The sequence below is a fragment of the Micromys minutus genome, assembly GCF_963924665.1.
Source record: "Micromys minutus genome assembly, chromosome: 1".
NCBI classification, from domain to species: Eukaryota; Metazoa; Chordata; class Mammalia; order Rodentia; family Muridae; genus Micromys; species Micromys minutus.
The window spans coordinates 244,755,135-244,773,403 of NC_137969.1; the positions used below are offsets into that span (position 1 = coordinate 244,755,135).

At 43.4% G+C, this 18,269-nt stretch overlaps 1 protein-coding gene across 2 annotated transcripts in view; it reads left to right on the forward strand.

The window, feature by feature from the left end:
- CPSF2 (cleavage and polyadenylation specific factor 2) overlaps positions 1–8,503 on the forward strand; it is a 28,128-nt gene extending 19,625 nt beyond the window's left edge. For both annotated transcript variants that reach the window (XM_080940637.1, XM_080940638.1), the window contains exons 11-15: positions 1,277–1,429; positions 2,122–2,347; positions 3,422–3,721; positions 5,064–5,198; positions 5,552–8,503. In XM_080940637.1, the coding sequence (XP_080796763.1) occupies positions 1,277–1,429; positions 2,122–2,347; positions 3,422–3,721; positions 5,064–5,198; positions 5,552–5,644 (907 nt within the window). In that variant the 3' untranslated portion in view covers positions 5,645–8,503. The remainder of the gene's footprint in view (positions 1–1,276; positions 1,430–2,121; positions 2,348–3,421; positions 3,722–5,063; positions 5,199–5,551) is intronic.
- Positions 8,504–18,269: the final 9,766 nt, after the last annotated feature.

Sequence of the window (18,269 nt, forward strand, 5' to 3'; positions counted from 1 at the left end):
AAAAACAGCCGAAACCACATGCTCCAAATTTGAAAAACAAATTTGAAAGCACTGTTAACCTAAGTAAAAGTCTCCCGGGGTTCCCTCTTTCCCAGAAAATGTCAAGTGCCTCAGCCTAACACGGTGCCTGACAGTCTAAGTTCCTTCTGCTTTTCTCTCATCTTTTCTCTTCCTGTCTGGATATGGTAGATGCACGTGCCTCTGTGTGTTGACACACAGTTGATTACTGCTCATGTAGCCAGGATCATAAGCATAATTTATACTTGTAAAGGACTTCCACGATGCTGTGGGACAGGTAATAGACTCAGATCATTCTTGGGCTTGCTTAGGAAACTGTCTACATGGCCCTCCAAAGCAACTGAGGGAAAACGTGTGCTTATGGGTGCAAGAGAACTTGCAGGTGTCACTTCTTTGACTCCACTGTGAGTTCTGGAGATCAAACTTCCTAACCCACTGCCCTGGACACAAAAGCGGGGTTACAAATTAAATGAAACTGTAGGGAATTTTTGTTGCTTTGGTTTTGTAGAGGGGAGTAAGGGGAGAAGGGAGGCCTAGGGATCAAACTCGGGGCTCATACATGCTCAGCACTTATTCTGCCCCTGGGCTACCCTCTGTCCCATGAGAGTTTATCTGTCCTGCATCGTCCTGAACGTGCTTTAAGTGGTTGCTACTGTTACTGTTATTCTGTGGATTTCATAGTTGGCTGTGGCGAATAAGGAGCTGTAGCAACCTGGGTGCTGGGGAGCAAAGCCTGGGCTCTCAGGAGTGAAAACGGACTAGAAAGTTAAAGGGATAGCCACAGGGTTAGAGGGAGAACTGACAAACCAGCTACCTCACACTTCAGTAGTGCTCACGTGGAGAACTGTGCACACACGTGTACACTCACTCATAAGGAAATTATAGAAAGAGTGCAGGCCCAGGCTACGGGAGTCCTCATTACAGCCATCCTGATCTTCTTGCGGCCTGTTCAGGGGTCTCACTGGTCTACAGCATCCTCACAGAGTTCTTTTGGACTGGGGATGTAGCTCAGGAATAGTATGCTTGCCTAGGTTGTGCGAGGTACTACTAGCTAAATGATAAATAGCACTCTTCAGTGGTTATGAAAAACATTATACATATAGTCATCTGATGATTAATATCATGTATTAATTAGCTTTGAGGTAAATGAATATTTAAGTCTTAAAATAAATGAGTCTTAAAATTCTATTAGTCAGTTTCATATGTTACATAATGTTAGCATGCCTTCCACATGTCTAATTAGAGACTTGCTGTTTAGACCAGAAGATTTTTTAGTGCCAGAACTTCAGGCGACTGAAGAAGAAAAAAGCAAATTAGAATCCGGCTTGACAAATGGAGAGGAACCCATGGACCAGGACCTGTCTGATGTTCCCACCAAGTGTGTTTCTGCAACAGAGTCTATTGAGATAAAGTAAGTGCCTTCGTGGAGCTTGGAGATTGGGTTATAAGATAGTTTCAAGCACTTGAATTCTATAACATAGATTGTTTCAAAAGTGAAATTTCAGCTGAGCCTGTAGTAGAGCTCATGCTTTTAAACCCCCTCTTCTGAGGGCCTGTGAAGGATGGTGGTGTTTGCACTGATGGCACTTAGAGTGACTGCATTAGTGGTAGGGTGGAGAGGGAGCTGAACATTAATGTTCAGCATTATATGAGGACTTTATCTCGATCATTTTTAGTAAGTCGGGTAGCAGGTTCGAGAACAGTGCAGCTGAGAAGCTAATTCTTCTGAGTTACTGCTTATTTGATGAAATGTCCTCTTTGACTTGGGCATTCTAATACCCGAGGGTAGAAAATTCAACAGGACCAGAAGTAGTTAAGAAACTTCCCTTTTTTTTTTTTTTTTTTGCAATTTAATACAGTTAATACTGCCAAGAAGTCATTATTTTGAAATTTGAATCATCAGAGAACAACACATGGTTTGTTGGTCCAGTGACGTGTTTTGTAGATATTCTTGGACAGAACTTAGTTGGGACACAGAGTATAACACGTGTTTCACAATTCCACCTTACATAACTTATTTGCATTTCTTTCCTAATGGTAAAAGCCTAGTTTTAGAATTAACGTACCAAGAAAGTGAGCTTGAAAAATGATGTCTGATTACAGGGCCAGAGTTACTTACATAGACTATGAAGGACGCTCCGATGGAGACTCCATTAAAAAGATCATCAATCAGATGAAACCACGGCAGCTGATCATTGTCCACGGCCCACCAGAGGCCAGTCAGGATCTAGCCGAGTGCTGCCGTGCATTTGGTGGGAAAGATATTAAAGTGTACGTGCCAAAGCTGCATGAGACAGTGGATGCCACCAGCGAGACGCACATCTACCAGGTAACTAGGTGTGTGGCGCCGCGGGGAGACAGATGCTGCTGTTCACACTAGCCTACTGCTCTAGGAATACGGCGAGTGAGATGGGCCCGGCCCTGCCCTAACACAGCCCGTGTTCAGGGTGCTTAAAGCAGACAGACTGCATTCCTCTCACACTTACTCCTGTGGAGCGTGCAAGGTGTCAGAAGAGTATAAAGGGGGGGGGGGGGTGTGGGGAGTGGCTCCTGCTCAAGTCTGGAGGTTCAGGAAAGGCTTTCTGGGAGAAGTAATAACTGAGCTGGCTCTTACTGGCTTTCAGGACACAGAGCAGCAAAGAGTGGGGGAGGGTGCCCTAGGCAGACATGAGGGGACAAGTATTCACAAAATCAGGAAGACATTCATTCATGAATAACAGGGTCTGGCTGTGTAGCCCAGGTTAGTCTCAAACTCTTCTCCTGCCTCAGCCTCAAGATGCTGAAATTTTAGGCATGTGCTACCATGCCTCAAAAAATCAGCAACAACAACAAATGTAAGCTTTGCCACAGTTCTCCTAATTGGAAGAAATAGAAACAGGTATGCAAACAAGGCTAGTTAGAAGAGAGATAGTCTTAACCTGGTTGTGGGAGGTAGTGACAGTTGAAGGTAGGGGTGACTTCTCTATCTGGAGGAAGTTAGACTTTGCCAAACAGAAAAATTATTCTGGGTAAGAGGAAGAGACACGGGGTTGTGAGATTACAGGGCACATTCCAGAAAGCACAGGAGCCGGCACTCTGAGGTACACATCTGGGCTCTAGTCTTTATTTCAGTAATTACACTAGACATACTAGACGTATCATCCAGTGTCAGGATCGGGGTGGGTAGGGTAGGGCATTCCATGTGATTCTGTTCTGTGTGCAGTCATTGAGAACCTTGCTTTGGAGAGTGGCCAAGGTTCCTTAAGACCTTACAGATAAGCATGTCTTTGTGAAGACTGAAGATCTGAGGAGAGGGGTTTTAGATGTTGATCATATCTCCAGAGTTAGATAAGGGCAGAGATTATGTTTAATCGGTTGCCTACACCCCATGGGTCTTTTCCTTCCCCTCCCCTTGCACATCCAGGTAAGACTAAAGGACTCACTTGTCAGCTCCCTTCAGTTCTGTAAAGCTAAAGATGCCGAGTTAGCTTGGATAGATGGCGTCTTAGACATGAGAGTTTCCAAAGTGGACACGGGAGTTATTTTAGAAGAAGGAGAACTCAAGGACGATGGAGAAGACTCTGAAATGCAGGCGGATGCTCCTTCAGATTCCAGCTCTATAGCCCAGCAGAAGGCCATGAAGAGTCTGTTTGGTGATGATGAGAAAGAGCTGGGTGAGGAGAGTGAGATCATCCCTACACTGGAGCCTTTGCCACCCCACGAGGTGAGAAGCCTGTGCCGTCTCTGCGTCTCTGCTTAGTGATGCTGGGATTGATGGGGCCTCCCCACGTGCTCCCCACGTGCTCCCCACGTGCTCTGCCATCAACTACATCCCGGTCTGACTGTCTCTCCATTGGTTGTCTGTTCTTCTAGTTCTCCTGTTGTGGTTTTAGACATTGAAAATGCATTGTATGCGGGCCAATTTTGGAGTTCTTAAAAAGGATTACCCAGAACATATGTCTGTATATCTTTATCTCTGCAGCTAGGGAATGATAATTTGAAGAAAACCCTTGTCAAATCTTTTTTTATTGTTATTATTAAAAAATTTTAAGTAGCATATACAGAAAAACAGATTTATTTTTAAAGAAATTCTTGCTAATTCTTCCTCTTTCTTCTCCCTCATCCCCTGGCCCTTTGTTAAGCTTTCATGTCACGTGTGCCAGATTACCCTCTCCTAGCTAATAATGCAATTGTTCATGATTTGTTTGTTTAGTGTGGACTTTGACATTCGAACTCCGATTGTGAGGATTGTCTCCCTGGAGGTGGAAGGTTTCCAAGAATGCTGTTTTTCTGTTGTCAGTTCCATCAAATCACTTTGGTTTTGATGCACTTAAGCATCTAACATTGAGTACAGCTTTAATGCAAGCCTAGGAGTTACGTTAGAGGGACTTAGTTAATTAGAAAGGCTTCTAGGTAATGAAACAAGAGCAGTATTAATACTGAAAGAGTCCTCCAGACTTTAGCCTGCCGTGGGGTCGAGGTAAAGAGATGGCCCCTTCTGGCTTCTGCACTAGCACAACCCTTGACATGCAGGAAGACAGGAGGAAGCTTTGTCTCTGCTCTAACACCATAGTGCTCCTCACACACTTTCCGAGTGGCGGCATTAGGCAAACCCTAATTCTCAGCCCAGAGTGCCCATTGCAGTCACTCTGAGGCAGGAGGGAATGTGGGTGAGGGATTAGGGACTTAGCCTCTGAACTAAGCAGGGGCCGGGGACCTGGAAAATGAGGTTTCAGTTCCATCCTGCCTCTTGATACTTTAGCTGACCCCTCTAGCAAGTGGGCGAATGACGACTGTGATCTTACCTTGAGTCTCTGCTGTTAGGAGGCGTGAGTAATAAAAGTGTGAAACATCAGAAGGTGTGAAGGGCTTTGTAATGGTAAGTGACAAGGTAGAACCCAGAATATCAAACTCAGGATGTAATTTGCAGTCTTGAAATGATCTGCCAGAGGACTTGAGGGATTACAAAAACTATCTTAGAGATCATACAGTGTTCCACTTTATCCGTACAGCTTTTTGTCTGCTGTTCTGTTGAAGTTCTTCTTTCCCCTTTGACCTCATTCAAGGTTCCTGGACATCAGTCAGTTTTTATGAATGAACCAAGACTGTCTGACTTCAAGCAAGTTCTTTTACGGGAAGGAATTCAAGCGGAATTTGTAGGGGGCGTACTTGTCTGCAACAATCAAGTAGCAGTCCGCAGAGTAAGTTTATTTTTAATAAGGGCTGGGTTGAACGTATGCTTCTGAAGCTTTATTGGAATTCTGCAGTCTTATAAATTCATAAAACTGAAAGCCAGCCACAATGATGGCTGTAAAGGCTTATAGCAGTGATTCAAATGAATGGTGCATAATTTTATAGTGAATTTTTATATTCGAATCCTCTGACATTTATGTATCTGTAAAAACCCAATACTACAATGTTTTACCTATATTCCGGAGTCAGGGCAACCCATTTCCTGACCAGTCATAAAGTGGTCCATATAAATGTTGCTTATTGTTTCTCCATGTTGATGAATGGGAGATGTACTAAAGAATTTTTAAAACTGTTTTTCTAGACAGAAACTGGACGCATCGGGTTAGAAGGCTGCCTTTGTCAAGACTTTTATAGGATACGAGACCTTTTATATGAACAGTATGCCATTGTGTAAAGGACATGATGTCAAGATGTGTCTGCTTGACCTTTCTTAGGAAGAAAGGGTTCTCATCTGATGCTAAACCTTTGCCGTCTTGTTTTCTAACATACAAAAAGAATCTGCCAGAAAACGTGAGCATGTATTAGATTTTGAAAAATATGAATCAAGGGCCTGGGGTGTAGCTCAGTGGTAGAGCTCTTGCCTAGCATGTGCAAGGCCCTAGGTTTGATTCTCTGTACTGAATAAAGAAAGAAAGAAAATGTAAATAGAACCCATTTTGTAAATGCTCTTGCCTAGCTCTGAATGCTAGAGGCACAGTGCAGAGACAGGCCCAGAGCTGAGAGCATTGGTTTTCTCTGCAGACCTCTTGTTCCAAGGGCTCATTACTTGAAGAAGAAAAAGAGAAACAAAGAGACAAACAAAAGAACAATGCAACTTAGCAAATCAGTTCATGGCCTTACAGAAACTGGTGTTCATGCATTTGTTTAAACAGTTTATGTTTTCTGGAATAAGAAGGGAGAACTGTATAGAGAGACTATGTTATGAAAGGTAACCAAAGCCTCGTTGTGCTGCTGCTCCTTTTGAACTCTGATACACAGTTGCTCCCCATGGAGCCTCTGCCCTCTATGTCAGTGCAGTGTGAGGCAGTCCACAGTTAGTTCAGAAACATTATTCCTCCCATTTCTTGTTAAGATTTTGTTGTTACTCAATTTGAATTTATAACCCCCATCATCTGAATAAATGTTATCTAAAAGAAAGCCTCTAAGCGGAGTGTGATACATGTGCTTCTGATCCCAGCACTCAGGAGGCCAGGAGTTGGGAATCAGGGGCCAGCCAGGGCTGCATGGTAAGAGCCTGTCCCATACAGCAAAAGGGAAGCCTGGTTGTTGCCAGTTCTGCATAGATTTTATTTAGTCTCATCTTAACTATTGGTCCCATAACTGTATTTGAAACCATCCAATGCTCTGTTTTTAAAAAAAAGCAAATGTGGAGCCTCACATTTTTATAAGGTAACAGTGTGATTTGATTAAAGGGTGTAAATGTTTTCCTTTCCCAGCTTGTGTTGTAAGTTTCTGTACACAGTGGTTGGGTTTTATGCTTGTTACTGCACAAACAGTACTGGGCCTGGGGAACCGCCACCCTTGACACAGGGCAGACGAGCCCTGTTCGAGAGTCAAAACTGAAAATATGTGATTCTGTTGACTTGAACAATGAACCATGTTGTCCTATTGTAATTTTTAGAAGGAAACACAAACAAGGCATTCCTTGGTGCCTTCTTAAGCGTGTAAGCCCTCTTCTCTACACTTAACATTCAGAGAAGCCTCACTCTTGTTTAACTTTGGAACTGTATTTCAACCCAGTGATTCACTGTTGGACTAGAATTCATCTTTTATTCAGTTTCATGAGCCGACAGAACCTTCTGTTGTGGATTACAGCGCTGAAGCAAAGCTTGTAGCTTTTGGATCCTAAAAACCAGATGTGCAAAATAGTGTTGCAGAGATGGGGGTAAAAATATTTTCCTTTTAGCAGTTGTGAAACATTCCTCTTTCACTCCCGTCGCTACATAGAAGAAGCCTATAGCTCTATTTTCTGTTCCAGGGGAAGAAATCCTGCAGCTGTTACATGCTATGTAAAAAGCCCTGGATATGCCTATTATGTGGCAGTACCTATATCTAAAATTACCTCTTGCCTAACCTTTCTGCTGACCTATGAGCAGGATTTAGATTTTAAAGTATCCTTGGAAAATGGCTGTTTTACCTTGATGCCACTGGAGAGTAACACTGTGTCTAGATGACATCATCCTAAAATTCCTGAGATGGAGACCTTCACCCTAGCCTCGGATCCTTAAGAAAAACATGACCTTCAGAGACAACAGTGGTATAAGTCATGAGAGCAAAGAGGTTCTCAGACACAAGAATAAACACGGTATGTGAGACACCAGCCGATAACTGCAGATAGTTTCCTTTAAAAGGAATTGTATCTGGTCACAGTGGCACATGCCTATAATTTCATCTACTACATTCAAATTTTACTTAAGGCCAGTCTGGACCACATACGACCCTGCTCAAAAGAAGGAGAAAGGGGTTGGAGCTTTAGCTCAGTGGAAGAGTACTTACCCAGCACGTGTGAAGCCCTGGATTTGACCCCCAGGTCTAGAGGTTGGGGGCTTGCTTACTGTATTCGTTGCAGGGTGGTTATAGATGTCAGGCATCTTTACAGTTATTTCTATATTTTTGTGACTCAGTAGGTGACCTGAGGCAACAGAGAAGAAATTTGTTTGTGTGATGGGTTGTTCACCTTATTTTTTTGTGTCTGTATGGTTTACATACCATAAAATATTTACTGTCTTTAAATATATAATTCACTGGTTTTGGTAAAATCTGTAACCATTTTTATGTAATTCCTTTTTTTTTTAATCATTCCAAAAAGACACCCAGTAACTATTTGTACCCCATTTTTCTCTTCTCCCTAGTCAGTCTTTCTGTCTCCTCTGGACATTTCATAAAGAATCGTGCAACTTGTGGCCTTTTGTGTCCTCTTTCATTTCAGTTAATGGTTGTTTCCAAGATTCGTTGATGGAGTGATGTGTTAGCACATATTTTTGTTTGCTTTGGGATGTGGTCTTGCATTGTATAGCTCAAGTTGGTTCAGATTCATAATCCTCCTGCCTCTGGTGTGCTGGGATTATAGGTGCATACTTAAGTGTTCATTTCATAGTCTTATGACACTTTGTTTGGATGTCATGTCTGTTTGTCAGCTGATGTACAGTAAGTGGTTCCCAGTGATCTTGGCTGCTATGAAGAATGTTGCTTTGAACATTCTTGTACAGACATTTTTTTTTTAATGAACATTTGTATTATACATTTTCTTGTGTGTATTGTTGGGCCATGTGGTAACTTAGCTTAACCATCTAAGGAACTACTACTATCTTGTGAAGCAGCTGTACTGTTTGGTGTCCCAACCAGCATACATGTAAGGGTTCCATTTGTTGCTACATGCATTGTGGACTCTGTCTTCTGTTCTCACCATCCTCAGCATTCGAGGAGGTGCTGCCTGGAGGCTTTGACTGTATTTCCCTAATAAATAAAAGCTGCTGAGCATGCCGTCTTTCTTGTGCTTATTGGAAACTGTTTATCTTCATTGTTAAGACGCCTTGTATCTTCTCTAGACAGTTCTATATGTGCGTGGTAGATATTCCTGTGGCTTGTCTTCACTTTGTTGGTCACTTGATATGAAACAAAATTCATAATCGTGAATTCCATTTCTTCTTTCTTTTCAGTCACCTGCATTCTTGGTGTCCTTCTTAGAAAGCATTGTCTTGTCCTGAGTGTTTTAATGTTGGTGGGGGCATTGCCATAGGATGCATGTGGAGGTCAGAGGACAACTTGCAGGAATTGGCTCCCTTCTTTCACCATAGGGGATCCAGGGATCACACTAAAGTTGTCAGACTTGGTGGCAAGCACTTAAGCTGCTAAACCATCTTGCCCTTAAAAACCATTTCTAGAAAGCCTCATCCAAATTTCGAAGAATGACTTTTCCTGATAGTTTTTATCTCTTACAGGTAGGTTTCTTTCTGTTTGTCTTTTAACCCACATTGAATTAATTCTTCTTTCTGCAGTAAGCTCCTACTTTCTTCTTTCTGCATGTAGACGTCCAGTTGTCCTGACATCATTTGTTGAATTCTCCATCATTGTTTTTCCATTTTAAAAGTCAGCTGACCAAATCCAAGGTTTCGTCTGCTCACCTAGTTCTCTCTCTCTCATTGATCTCTGTCCTCAACGCTGTGTGTCACACATCAGGATAACTACATGTTTGTTAAGTCTTGCAATCAGGATGTTTGAATTTCTTCCTCTATGGAGTCCTTTGCATTCCTGCATGAACTTTGGAATCAGTCCATCACATTTTGAACAGAGCCCATTCTTAATAGGAAAAGGGGCTATTGAAATGTATTGCTTCAAATATTACAATGCAGTGCCTAAAAAGGACCACAGAATTTATCTAGTCCAACACAGTTTAGTATAGAGTGAGCAAATCTGTGCAGTAGCAAAGATTGGTTTGAGATGCACAAAGCTGGTTAGAGGCAGGGTTGGAATTGGAGCCCAGCTGCATAGCGTCTAGCTTTCAGAGTCAGACATGGCTGCCCACCCTTAGTTTCCTAGTGTGTGGGAGGCTACAGCAGAAGTATCACCAATCAGAAACCTGTCTTGGTTCCATAGCAAGACTGGCTCTGAAAGAATCCAGTGTGCCATTTAAGTTCTTAGTCCATTTGCTTGGCTCAGGGATAATGTGTCCAGTTCATCTGCTCCCAGAATGGCGCCTGATAGGACTCCAGCAAGAGAAGATTACTGGCTGGAGTTGGCAGGTGGCTGTTAGCTGCCTGGTGTGGGTACTGGGAGCAGAGTCTAGGTCTTCTGCAATAGCAGCAGGGGTTCCTGACCACTGAACCATCTCTCCTGCTTCCACATCCCAAGAAAATAAAGATTGATAAAATTCTACCATTTCATTTACAAGCCCCATTCAAATGCTGCTATTTATTTATTTGCAGCCTTTTCCCCCCCTAAGCACAAATAAAACGTGCACGTGAGCCACCTATTCACTTACTTAGCTGCACAGCCTGGCCCTGGGATTGGTGAGCCAGCTGTGCTGCTGTTTCTGTGTTGGTTTTGAGTTTCTGAGTGATGTAAGCATTGCTTGCATCAGCAGCGCTTCCAGCTCCTTGACACTGGACCAGGAACTTCCTGAAAGCTACTGGGAAGCATGTGCCCTGTTTTCCTGTCCCATAACCAATGTTGGACATCAAGATCTGGCCCTTGGATCTTCTCACACCCTGTTGGCAGTACCCCTGGATTTCCACCAGTTGAGCCTAACTTTGATGTATTGGTCTGATTTGTACCAGATGAGCTTCTGGGTCCCTCCTCTTGACAGTATTGGACCTCACCAGAGTCGAGAACCATCAACCATGATGGCAACCACTTCACAGGCAGCCCCAAGGAAGGAACTGCCATTTGTTTTTAAAGCACTCTGTTAAGAACTCCTCCTATGTCCGTGCTTACGTACACACTTAATCTTGTTTCCCACAAGTCTCCCCCAACTGGAGCAGTTCCTTCCTTGGTTTCTCTCAAGGGTTGGACATTTCTAAAGAGTGCAGGACAGTTTATAAAATGAGCATCACTGAGATTCAAACAGCCATCCCGTTGTTCTCTGTGTTGTATCAGGAGATTCATGGGTCAGTTTTCTCCATTACTAGTCATGATCATTTTTAACAACGGGGCATGCTGTCTTCAAAGTTTTTGTTTGGTTGGATTTGGGTTTTTAGAAACGGGAGTTTTCTGTGTAGCCCCCGGCTATCCCGAAACTTGATTGATTGATCACGCTGGCCTTGATAAGAGATCCACCTGCCCTGCCTCTGGAGTGCTGGGATTAAAGGTGTGTGCCACCACCATCTGGCTGCTGTCTTCAAGGTTTTTCTTTTATGAAGTTGGTGGCTGCTTCCCCTGCCATACGGTGTTTTGATATCCACAGTGAACTAAGCACCACAGATGCTCGTTAAAGAGGTATTGGGAGCTGGGAGCCAACTTTTAAACTATGACAATATTCTTTTTCCTCAAATTTTATACATCCATTAGTTTTAACATCCATTAATAATTCTTATTTGAGTCACTTACTGCCAAATTGTAACTTCCTAATGCTTCCATTGTGTCTGCATTTGGTTGACAGTCCATCTGCCAGGTAGATTCATCATCCCTGCATTATATCTGCAGGGCTCCTGAGTACTCTCAGGCAAGCTCTCATGTCCTGCCATGTCCCCCGTGCTCCTGGGAATACTTCCCTACATTTCTGGTGCCACGAGTGTCATCTACGAGAGCAACCATTTACCCCCAAAGAGTCTTGATGACTTTAGGGAGGAATTGAGACAGGTGCTGAGCTGGGCTCATTGCCGCCTGTGTTGTCATTGCTGCTGTGTCCTTTCAGTGGACGAACTTGCAAACGTGTATACATACATATTTCTTTATCAGTACCTGTCAAAACCTACAAGTGCTGAGCTCTAATCTCCTTCACAGAGCTTGTGCTAGTCTTCCTGATTCCTTAACATTTAAAATACAGCCCTCCACAGTCCTCCATATGGGCTGGTTCTTTGCTACAAGCTCCTGTGCATTGCTGCTTAAGGATCAGGTTTTATAACCTTTCCTAGGACCCAGTAGCACCTACCAATGAGCCCCACAGGGGGCATCCTCAAACTGGCACCTTTAGTTCAGATGGTCGTGTCAAAACTCAGTTCGGTTCACCCAGTACTTGGACTGGTAAAATTATACACTGGTTTCTACTCTGGCACTGTCGTCTTTGGACTTTTGGCTTTTGTTTGGTTTTGGTTTTTTGTTGTTGTTTTTTTGTTTTGTTTTTGCTTTTTAAGATTTCATGTATGTTGCTTTAAAAGTAGGTGTATCTGTTCATCATGGTTGTCCCTGGTGCCTACAGAGGTCAGAAGAGGACATCAGATCCCCTGGAACCCGAGTTAAGAGATGGTTGTGAGCCCCACCATGTCGGTGCTGGGAATTAAACCTGGATCATGTCTTCAGCCCTCCCCCACCCATTTGGTTGTTTTGTTAAAGATTTTCTCCACGACTCTGCTCTATATCTATGGGTCAGGCAAAGATGAAATGATGATCGCCATGTAGGGGCCTTCTGCATGGAGGGATGGATGAAAAGAAGGAACTGTACTGATCTCAGTCTACTTTCCAAGCTAGGAAATATTAGCGGTTACAGAGCTTCAGTAACGTGCCAGCGAGATTTTATAACTGTCCTCGCCGAAGAACTTTGACTGTCAGTTCATGTGGATCATCCGCCCCCTTAACGCTGAAGTTTTGGGAGTGTCAGGACCAAGTTCACTATATTGAGTGTTGAGATGTTCTTTTATTAAACAGACATTTTCAGTCTTAGCAGTTTGGAGTGGGAGGAATAATATGCCCCTGGACAAATGCTTCCTTTGAAAGTCCAGTTACGTAACCGACGCGGGCAACCTGTGTAATTGTTACTAGAACTTGTTCTTACCTGTGGGGAAAATGGGTTTTATGAACATAATTATTTCCATTTCACAGACCTGACTTGCTTAATGAGAATAATTTGCAAAAGACAAGCAAGAAACCCAAACCCCTAACCTACAGTACATCTCACTGAGCATTTTGTTTATGCCACGTCCTGTGCTAAGTACTTTACAGATAGTGCCTCCGTCCTCACAGCTGTGGGCAGAACTTAGTGTCCCCACTTACAAACAAGGAAACTGAGGCTTACAGTCCCTCATCGATTGCCCTTGGCTTCTTACACATGATAGGCATTGCAGTAGGATGGTCTTTAAAAATAGTTTTTAAAATTACATTTATTCATGTGTGTCACAAATGTGTGTGTGTGTGTGGAGGTCAAAGAACAGTCTGAGGAGAGTTGCTTCTCTCCTACCATGTGGGTCCCCAGGAACTGAACTCAAGCCTCCGAGACATCTTAATGCCCCAAGAGTGTGCAATAGTGCTTTGTTTTGATTTGTTTTGTTTTGTTTGGGACAGAGACTCACTATATAGTCCTTGTTGGCCTGGTAATGGAGAGGTAGATCAGGCTGGCCTCAGACTCAGAGGAGTACTGGGATTAAAGGTGTGTGCCACCATGTCTAGCCCAGCGGATAGTGTTGGTATGCTATCGGAACTCTTCGGGTTTGAGGCACATTAAGGACCAAGGAACCTTACTAACACAATCTTCTCACTGTCTCTAAGGTTCAAGGCAGAAGGCCTGGCAGTCTTTCATGGTACCAGTAAAAGAAAAGGGGTCAGCCACAGTCTGAACCCTTTCCTACCTAACCTCTTTTGCTGTGTGTCAGTTCCATGGCTGATGTGATGCTCTTACTAGAACTAGGGAGAGTTCGCCATGAGGATTTGAGTAGCAATTATCAAACGGTAGAAGAGCATGCTGTGAGGCAAAACAAGCGTCTACTCCACAGTCGTAAGGTTTGAGAGTGAAGGCTCAAGGGCCAAAAAAATGCCATGGCCGTCATTCTGTGGATCGGGCCAGTAACCTTCCTAACTCTTCAAGTCAGTGAGGGTCAGCAGTGTGAACCATCCAAAGCCCTCAGTACGCAGGGGGAGCATCTCAGTGCATGTTCGTGGTTAAATGCCGTGCCCACGGGCATTACCTCCTGGTTCTGCATTATGACTCAAAGGCTAGGTGTCAGCTCCGTTTCCAAATTTAAAAGAACTTGCTCTGAGGGGTCCAAATGGCTTTTCAAAGTCACACAGCTGATTACTGGTGAGCTGGAGCTTTTAACATGCCACTTTGCCTACAAAAAAGCACTCTCAACATTATCCGTTCAGCTCCTAGACAAGAACCCTCTAAAATAACTTCCAATTGTATTGCTCACAATGTCCTCAAAACAACAGGGGGATTTCTACCATGTGGCCTAATGTAGGTCTAACACATTTAATGTAGCAAGCTTTCTAGTTTGATCAATGGGATAATGCATTCATTTTAAAGTTACTGAATATTCTCTCTACTGCTGCTTTTATGCTCTTTCCCACATAATAAGCAAAAACAGCCTTCTGTTGTTCAAAAATAAGAAAGTCTATGGGCTGTAGGAGAGTCTTAAAACATGTTTATCCAGGAATGCTTCTATGGGGTCTTTAAAAAAAAAAAAAACCCTGGTGGTTTCTCATAAAATCTTTATGGATAAGCGAGAGAGATGTGCTGGTTTGGAGTCAGTGGTCTTCAGATCCTCTCAGTGCTATTTCCAAAGACTGCCCGTTGGTGGATCTGTGCTAATCTGAATTTACAGGCTCTGTCTGCATCTTACCTCTCTTGACATTTTTACAAATCCTGGTTGAAGAGATTGACGACAAGGTAGGAAACTTGGCAAATGACCTGCCACTGGAAGAAATAGCCCCTGTGTGAGACACCTGAGTCTTGACACGTTTGGGCAATGGGCTAAGTCTAAGAAAAGGAAATGTCAACCATCTTTCTAAACCAGCGGCACAAGTGTGTAATGTAGAGTTAAAGGTTAGGCTTGTAGATTTTATAAAAGATGCATTTCCTGAGACTAAATGTTGAGTGTCAAGACAGCTGCCGAAAAGGAAGGAAGGAAGGAAGGAAGGAAGGAAGGAAGGAAGGAAGGAAAGTGTTTTAGGTGCTAACAGACCAATAGATCCTGCTTCGTTTTACTGGTAAGACTCCACTGAGAGTTTTTCAGTAAACTTCATTTCTTCTAAACTTTCACTCTCACCTCAGATAAGTTGTAAAGACTCATTATAGAAAAATGTAGGTACAAGAAAACATGAGTAGAAATGTCCTTTCTATACTAGATATAGTGGGTTTTATTTTATCATTTTGGCCCATACTTAACTTTAAAAAAAAGAAATATTACTACACATGTATATATATATTGTACCTTTACTGGGGAATCTTATATGTATAAACAAATACTTTATCAAATGCCTATATCATTATTGATTTTTTTTCCTAATCACTGGATAAGATTTCCATTTTTTCCCTCTGTAATTGGAAATGAAGACATGCATCAAATCAGGCAGCATGGTGAAATCTAACACTAGCAAACAAGTTCTAAATAGTATAACTTTTTAAGAACATTAATCGCTGATATAGGTCCAGAGGAGAGAAGCTAGCATATGGAAGGATGTGGAAACCATAGCAAGTAGGAACTAAAGATTCAGGTTAGATGTGCAGTGGGACTCATCTGGGAGAGACACCATCCTTCAAAGATGCAAGCGGGCCTCTAAGAAGCTGGTGGTCAGGTGAGCTTCAGTGTCCTTCTAGTACTGTCCTTCGCTTTTGTGTTCTGTGTGTAATAGACTGGAGAAGATGAAAGTCTTCAACATTTGACAGCAAAATGAGAGGCCCGTAGATCAGTTGTAAAAAATACTTACCTGGCATGTGCAGTTCCTAGGTTTGACCCACAGCACCACGTTAAAAAGGCGAAAACTGGGATGGGGAGTTGGCTCAGTGGGCAAAGCACTTGCTGTGCCAGCATGAGGAGCCGAGCACAGATCCCAGGGCTTGCATAAAAACGATGCGGCAGTGTGCATCCGTAATCCTGGAGCTCTGGCATTGAAACGGGTAAAGAGCCCCAGGTCGGCCTGCCACAGCGCTGGCTGGAGTGAGGGAAAGCAGAAAGAACTAAGTCAGGGTGTGGGGCAGAGACTTGGCCCCTCCTGAGAAGAACATAGGGAGAGTTAACTCCACCCTTAGAGCCAGGAACATATCTCATCATCTGAGAAAACTCTGGAGTTTGACAGCTCTGAGCCCGAGGCTGTGGATGGGTCAAGTTCTAGAACCATCTAGTAACCGTATACTGCTCTTCAGAACCCAGGAATGCCGAGTTTCCACGGATGCCCTTGACAGCCACAGCTGCATCCCTTCACCAAAGCGATTAATACTCAGAGGTCTTGAACACACAAAGACCAATGCTCTGTGTATGTGAACCTGTCTGGGGGTTGCTTCCTGTGTTTTTGATAGTCAAGGATGAAAACTATCACTCGAACAGACAGAACGCTGGGGTAGCTATTTTGATATCTGATCAAGATTTTATGGGGCCGGAGAGTCTTGGCTTGGTGATTAAGAACCCTGAGGATCTGGGTTCAAATCTCAAGATTTAACAAGTGGGATTATATGGCATTCAAAAGTGTCTTCATGCCAATGGATGATCTCTAGAGAGGCGAGGCAAAGCAGAAAATGGGAGGGAGGGTCTTTGATAACTACACATCAGACAGGGAATTGATATCTTAAGTATATAAAGAGCTACAAAACTCTCACACCAGTGAAACAAAGTAATCACTAAATGACTTAATGGACTGAACATACAGGCCTCAAAGAAGTTTTAAAAAAGTAGAGGCTGGAGAGATGGCTCTGCAGTTAGGAACACTGATGGCTCTTCCAGAGGTCCTGAGTTCAATTCCCAGCAACAACATAGTGGCTCACAACCATCTGTAATGGAATCTGATGCCCTCTTCTAGTGTGACTGAAGACAGCTACAGTGTAGTTATATATAATAAATAAAGCTTAAAAGAAAAAAGTAGGGGCTCCCAGAGACTGAACCACCAACGAAGGAGCATGCATGGGCTGGACCTCCACTAACCATTCACCCACCCGGTACACATGTAACAGTTGTGCAGCTTGGTCTTCATGCGGGTTCCCCAACAGCTGGAGGAGGGACTATCCCTGACTTTGCTTCCTGCCTGTGGATCCTGTCCTCCTAACAGGGCCATCTTGTTTGACTTCAGTGGAAGAGGATGTGCCTAGTCCTTCAGAGACTTGGTGTGCTGGGATGGGTTGGTACCTGGGGTGGGGCGGGGGATCCCTCTTCTCGGAAGAGAAGGGTAAGGGAGTAAGGGTTGTGTGAAGGGGGTCTGGAGGAGAGTCAGGGCTTGTAATCAAGATGTAAAGTGAATAAATGAATAAATGAATGGAAAAAGTTAAAAAGGCCAAAAAGTATATGAAAATTGTCCAGTATTCCTAGTATGCCGGTTGTCTTGTTTCTGGGACAAAACACCTGACGGAAACACAGAAGGGTTTCTCTTGAGGCTCGGGGCTCAAGGACACAATCGGTCATAGCAGAGAAGTTATCATGATTCGGCTTGAGGGTGCTGTCCGTCATAGCAGGGAAGCCATGACAGCAAACGCCTTGCTTTGCTGATCACATTACATCTGCAGTCAGAAAACCGAAAGTGATTTGCTTTAGCTCAAATCACTTTCTTTTAATTCTATCTGGAAGCCCAGACCATAGAATAGGTGGGTTTTCCCACCTCAGTGCACATAACCTAGATAATTCCTACAGACATAGCCAAAGTTCTGTTTCCTATGGTGATTCTAAACAGCATTAAGTACACATTGAGATCAATGGCTGCACTCAGTCATTAGGGAAATGCTAATTAAAACGACGTAGGATTCCATATCACCTAATCAGAATGGCTATTTTCAGGGAAACGAAAGACAGAAAAAGCTGGTGGCGATGTGTGGGAAGGGGACCCTGATTCTCTTACTCACTGCTGTCCTGAGTAGAAACGGGTACAGCCTCTGTGGACGTCAACATGGAGGAAAACCAAACAAACAAAGAATCAAAAGACAAAAGCCTACCATATGACCCAGCTCTGCTACTCTCAAGAATACGCCCGAATGTCAGCATGCCGCAGAGATTTGTTGTTTATTTATTTATGTATTTATCCATGTTTATTGTTGTGCTATTCACAATAGCCAGAAAAGAGTAGCCAAGACTCATCCTAATGCGGCAGTAAGAGCTGAGCGCATAGAAGATCAAGGCCAACCTACACTGCCTAACGAAAACCTTAACTAAGAAAAGGAAAGGAAAAAGAAAAAGTCAAGCCCTGGGGATGTAGCTTAGTGGTAGAGTATTTGCCTAGAGTGTGTAAAGAGGCCATGGGCTTCATTCCCAGCACTGGAAAAGGAAGGAAGGGAAGGAGGGAGGGAGAAACAAGGGAAGCAGGGAAGGAAACAGGCTGGCTCTGAGACAGGGAGAGAGGAATATAGTATTATACAGCTGGGCAGATCAGATTCAAAGAGTTCAAAAAATTCCATCTTCTGATTCAGGAAGAGGAGCCTCCACGCTTCTCTCTGCTGGACTGAAACCCCGGGA